This window comes from Dryas octopetala, chromosome 9 (assembly GCF_963921425.1).
Source record: "Dryas octopetala chromosome 9, drDryOcto1.1, whole genome shotgun sequence".
Classification (NCBI taxonomy): Eukaryota; Viridiplantae; Streptophyta; class Magnoliopsida; order Rosales; family Rosaceae; genus Dryas; species Dryas octopetala.
In genome coordinates, this window is record NC_141374.1 from 10,080,605 (window position 1) to 10,086,757 (window position 6,153).

At 35.4% G+C, this 6,153-nt stretch overlaps 1 protein-coding gene across 1 annotated transcript; it reads left to right on the plus strand.

Moving 5' to 3' along the window:
- The first annotated feature begins 3,240 nt into the window (after nucleotides 1-3,240).
- LOC147273881 (Tetratricopeptide repeat (TPR)-like superfamily protein) lies at nucleotides 3,241-5,562 on the plus strand. The gene has a single exon (XM_086227860.1). It carries the CDS (start codon nucleotides 3,297-3,299, stop codon nucleotides 5,034-5,036), a length of 1,740 nt encoding a protein of 579 aa, XP_086083986.1. The 5' UTR covers nucleotides 3,241-3,296; the 3' UTR covers nucleotides 5,037-5,562.
- Nucleotides 5,563-6,153: the final 591 nt, after the last annotated feature.

Sequence of the window (6,153 nt, forward strand, 5' to 3'; positions counted from 1 at the left end):
TTTTAGGATGTAAAATCACTGTTTAAAGTGTAGATTTTAAATTTTGAGTTTTGTGCGTCTAAAATTTAAAAGTTAAAACATAAAACTTAAGTTTTGTGTGACTTATATTAATAAAATAATAACATAACATGTAAAAATGTTGTCTAAGCCAAACGGTGCACTGATTTTTTAACAAATTAACATAAATAGCAAAGGGTATTCAGGTAGTGTATTTATATGTTAAATCATATGTAATCATCTTTATGTCAAATATCTAATGTAATATTCATCATGATGTGGAGATTATATATGGCCATGATTACAATATTTTTCCTTTGTTGCATGACACTAGGAAGAAAAACTATCTAGCTTATGGACCAAAAAACCAGTAAGACAAATGAGTTTGGAAAATATACAGGGCATGAGTGCGCAGTGTGGATCGAATAAATGGATCAATCTCAAAACCCAAATCACTTTTTAATTTGCGGCTTAATTAAGTGCTTTCTGGATAATGATAATTACAGATATTCATTCAATAAAGTAAATCACTAAATCCACATCCAACTTTTTGCATCAGTGCGCATTTGTTAATGAGACTGTAAATAAACCCATTCATTTAAATTAACAGTAAGATAGAAAAATTTACTCTATGTAATATACGCACATGTTTAATTATTGAATGTTGATAACTTGATAGTGTTCATTCTTTTCTATTAAGATATGGTTTTTTACCAGTAAATGTGTATGTATGACATAAAATTTGAGGGACAAGGATCCCCTATCCATTTTCCTACCATGCTTGGTACAAGGCTAAAATCTTAGCCATTGAACTCATCTTTCTCTCCCTTCTTTTTCTCTTTCTACTCTCTCTTCAATGGCTAAGATTTTAGCCTTGTACCAAGCATGGTAGAGAAAATGGGTAGGGGATCTTTGTCCAAATTTGAGTATCATAAATAATCTTTCTTACAACCAAATAATCTCATTAATTTATTAAAAAAGAAGAAAAGAAACAGGACATGTTCAAAAGAAAGAACAACTAAGAAAAACGGCTAATGATGGAAAGGTTAAAATCCTATTGCTCATACGAAAAAGCATGATCTTAATTACTTTCTTTGACCCAATTCACTTTCTCTTTTCTTCCAAGTCATTATTTCCTTTGATTTCGAATTGAGAGTCTGGTTCATAATTATAGGATATATATGCAGAAAACAAATGGTTGTATAAAAAAGAAGATATATGGATGAAACATGAGCATGACTACATTCATGCATCATAATTTGCTACCTACTTTGTAGCTCCCTTTCCATCATTTAAATATTTGTCCTTTCAAGTTACAACCCTATCTCAAGTCTTAAATGCATGTACTTCATACTTCATATATAGAATCTCATATGTCCGACATTCAACCAGAAATTCACTTAATCAATACTACGTCTCTTTCCAAAAATTAATGTTTTGGTTCTATTGTTAAGACAAAATTAATAGACATTTAACCAGAATTTCACTTGATCAACAAGAATTATTGATACTCACAATACATCTAGAAAAAAAAGTAGAAAAATTCATCGAAGACTCATAACTGTTGTGTTATGAAATATATCTCTATCGATCCCTTACAATAAATCTCACATATATTTAATAGCTACACATGACTCTTATAGTGAATTTCAACTTATATTTAATAATTATTCAAGACTTTTATTATTAAATATCACATGCATTTAAAGGTTACACATGACTTTCGCAATAAATTTTTATTTATATTTAACAATTATAAATAAATCAAATTCACAGTAAATCATCGCATGCATTTAATACTATTACACGTGACTTTCACGATGAATTTCTACATGCATTTTACAATATAACTTTCATTTTAGATTATTTCCTATATTTTTTTGAGCAAGTGATTATCGCCTGCATGGCTGCATTTTACTGTAAACATGAGTCTCGGTGGATTTAATCTTTTTGGTAAACTCTCCCATTTTGAATTGAGCAAAGAGTCAAAGACAAATAATGTTAAAGTTATACGTATGAAGATTGAATCATGTGATGGGCCAAAGCTTCATGTTTTGGTGATGATTAGCCCCCACCAGGCACCATTGGATGAAAAGTAGTACTAGTACTAGTAGTGTCCTGTTTGGTGATATTGTGATGTGTGCAAATGATTTTGTGGGTGCACCTCTTTTTCTTGTGCGTCTCGTCTGCTGCATAAAGATATGATCGCAATCAATATACATTAGCATGCCATCACACAGAGATGCCCCATTTGCTGTTGAGAAAATATCTCTTACATTGCAAATTTAAAGTTTTCTTTACAATATATTCATTTTAGGTTAAATATTCTAGTTTCTATACAATATGAATGTTAAATTGACATATATTGTTAGATTCATTTTTTAATGGCTTAAATTTTTAAAGCTCAATAATTGTCTAAGACTCTAACATAGTATCAAAACACTCAATAATTGTCTAACATTCATCAATTGAGTGTTATTAAAACACTCAGTTAATGACTGACTGCCACTTCATTTAATCCAAGTAATTTAATTAATTATTTTGGACCAAAATAGCATTACTCTTAAGTCTTAAGTTTTATATATTTGTACCGTGGACTGTTAATCCTCATGCTTCCACAAAAAAGCTTTAAGACAAAGATGCCAAGTGAGTCATTCAATCAGTCATTCTAGCAATTTGCTCGTACAACCCATCTAATCTTTTCAAGGTTCCATAATCATCATCATCATCATCATCATCCACTTGGGAATCATTATGGTGATTTTTTACCCAAGAAATGTAAATGCCCCTTGTCCTGGTTAAATTTACTTGTACGTGATTCATGAGTGACACTTGGTCAAATTTGGACTTTTATGATGAGAAAGTTTCTTTCTCGTAGTGTATGACTGTATGATGCTCCACTACAAGTCTACAACCCAATTAACACTTGCTCTGTTACACTTTTTCGTATGTTTCATTATCTTTCGGGTTGAAAAAATCGCTTCATGAAATTATGCTGCTTTGATAGATGTCCCAACTCCCAAGGCACTTTATCTAATAGAAATGAAATGATCAGTTTGGACTTTGGACCATACGAATTGTATTACTTGTATCTTAAGCCGAATTCTTCAAAAGCAGTCGACCCAAGCCCATCAAATATTTAGTGGGCCTATTAGCCCAAGCTCATCAAATATCCACTCTGGCACTCTCATATGAGAAAGTTGAGAGTTGACACCAAAGCTCTAGTGTCTGCATCTGCAAGAATTTCACAGTGGTCTCACCACCTTGTATAAACTTTAAACCATGAAAAGAGCAAGAACATGAATCCAAATGGCCCAAACCGTCTGACATTCCTATTGCATCAATGTCTAACTCTGAACCAACTAAAACAAGTCCATGCACCCATTACAACCAATGGTCTCAACCAGCTTGAGCGCCTCTTGCTCCGCCAAGTCTGCCACTCAAATCTCACTTACTCTAGAAATATAGCTCAATATGTGCAGCTAATCCTTCGTAATTTGCAAAACCCAGATGCCATTTCATGGGGTTGTGCCATTCGCTTCTTCTCTCTGCATGCCCAGTACAAAACGGCTTTATCTCTTTACGTTCAAATTAAAAGGGTAGGACTGTGCCCAACTAGTTTTGCTTTGTCCTCAGCTCTAAGGGCATGTGCTAGGATTGGACATGAAATGGGTGGGATTTCAATCCATGCCCAGGTTCATAAGTATGGGTTTTGTGGTTGTGTTTATGTACAAACTGCCCTTGTGGACTTGCATTCAAAACTGGGTGACATGAAAACTGCACAGAAGGTGTTTGATGGTATGGTGGAGAAGAATGTGGTTTCTTGGAATTCTATCTTATCTGGGTATTTGAAATCTGGGAATGTGGAAGAGGCTCAGGTGGTGTTTGATGAGATTCCAAATAAGGATGTTGTGTCTTGGAATTCTATGGTTTCGGGGTATGGGAGAATAGGAAATATGGACAAGGCATATTTCTTGTTTCAACAAATGCCAGAGAGGAATTTGGCTTCTTGGAATGCAATGATTAGTGGTTATGTGGACTGTGAAAGAATGGAATCAGCACAAAGCATTTTTGATGCCATGCCATCCAGAAATAATGTTTCTTGGATTACGATGATTAGTGGGTACTCAAAATGTGGCAATGTTGAGTCTGCTCGTCAACTCTTTGATCAGATTAGCAAGAAAGATGTGCTCTCGTTGAATGCCATGATAGCTTGCCATGCACAAAACAACCAACCAAAGGAGGCCCTTGAACTGTTCAACCAGATGCTTAAACCAGAGGTGAATATTCAACCGGATGAGATGACTCTGGCTAGTGTTATATCTGCTAGTTCACAGCTGGGAGATTTGAAATTTGGATTATGGATTGAGTCATATATGACTAAGCATAGAATTGAATTAGATGATCATTTGGCCACTGCTTTAGTTGACTTGTACACAAAGTGCGGAGTCATTGATAGGGCATATAAATTATTTCATGGCTTAAAAAAGAGAGATGTAGTTGCTTATTCTGCAATGATCTTAGGATGCGGCATAAATGGTAAGGCAGCTGATGCAACCAAGTTGTTTGAAGAGATGATAAATGCCCAAATTTGCCCAAATTTGGTCACATACACTGGGCTGCTAACTGCCTACAACCATGCTGGTTTGGTTGAAGAAGGGTACCGATGTTTTAATTCCATGAATGACCATGGACTTGTGCCTTCGGGCGATCATTATGGAATCATGGTTGACCTTTTAGGCAGGGCAGGACAGTTGGACAAAGCACTTGATCTACTAAGGAGCATGCCGATGCAGCCTCAAGTTGGGGTCTGGGGAGCTTTGCTTCTTGCTTGCGCGCTACACAACAATGTAGAGCTTGGAGAAATTGCTGCTCTGAATTGCTTTAAATTGGAGCCTGATAAAGCCGGATATTATACTCTTCTTGCCAACATTTATGCTTCTTCTGAGAGATGGGATGATGCCAGGAGATTGAGAAAGGTCATGGAGAAAAGAGGATTCACCAAGATTCCTGGATGTAGCTGGATGGAATCAATTTGAATTGTTTTACAATAAGAAGATCAGGAGTATAACATGTACTTAGAGACCATAAACAGCACATCTCTGTTCCAATTCCTCCCATTGAGGAATATAGCCTATCAGAGACGTTGAGACTTGTAAAACACCAAAGGAATTCTGTTCAATGTCTTCAGCTGGCAAGTCTTTTTCATCACTTGTTGGATGATAAGATGGATGAGTCTGCAAATAGCGAGACTTTTCTTAATTCCTTGCTGAGCAAGTTACATCAGTAAGACTTTCTTGAACTTCAGCAAACTCCTGCTTGAGTTCATGTAATAGTAAATTGTTACTTTGTGTCATTAATGAAGCATTTTAGGACAGAATTATTTTTATTGAGTCTCTCCTTTTTTTGTTGCTGTATTTCAAATCAGTATGCTGAAAGCGGTTAAGGAAGCACAGACAACCAACAAAGATGTCATTGGCTGATGTTTCAATCTTCCATGTTTCTTTACTTGACCCTGAAAATATGGAACCTTCATGCTAGTCATGGACTGGTATCATCTTAAGGAAGCTCCATTGGGAGCGTGGGCCTATCTCTTGATTTGGGCTGCTCCATTTTCTCTACTCTCTTCATTGTGTTGGGCCCTTGCTCAGAGAGGACACATTGGTGTTGCCTGGCTTCAAGCTATTTCGTAGTTTTGTTTTGTATGGGCCTGGGCCTTAGGCCACCAAAAAGCAAGTACATATGGGAAGACTTCCAATACTCTGCATATTTTTAATATTTTAAACATATATGTAATCTTATTTATTTCTGATTATCAATAAGTTGGCCAAATTAAGGGGAAAGCAATGATCTACTGATCATTGCCAACTTTGGACCTTTTAGAAGGCGATGGCATTATGATCAGCATTTTTTTATTGTTGGGTGCCAAATGAAGGAAGGTTCCATGAATCAAAGGTCAAGTAGAGAAAGGGATCGGCTTTTGAGTATATTGTTGACAGGTCATTGAGCAAACAATCCGATTAGAATTTTATATTTCATTATGATGGGCCAATAAGCTTCAATGTTGATCACATATAATCTTAAGAATGGATGAAATTTGAAAAAAAAAAGAAAGGATATAGAATATTAAATCAGTTGTTGTGCATGAACTCTCTT

What these genes read in the sequence shown, in the direction of transcription:
- LOC147273881 (XM_086227860.1), top strand. Translation starts at nt 3,297, where the DNA reads ATGAATCCAAATGGCCCAAACCGTCTGACATTCCTATTGCATCAATGT.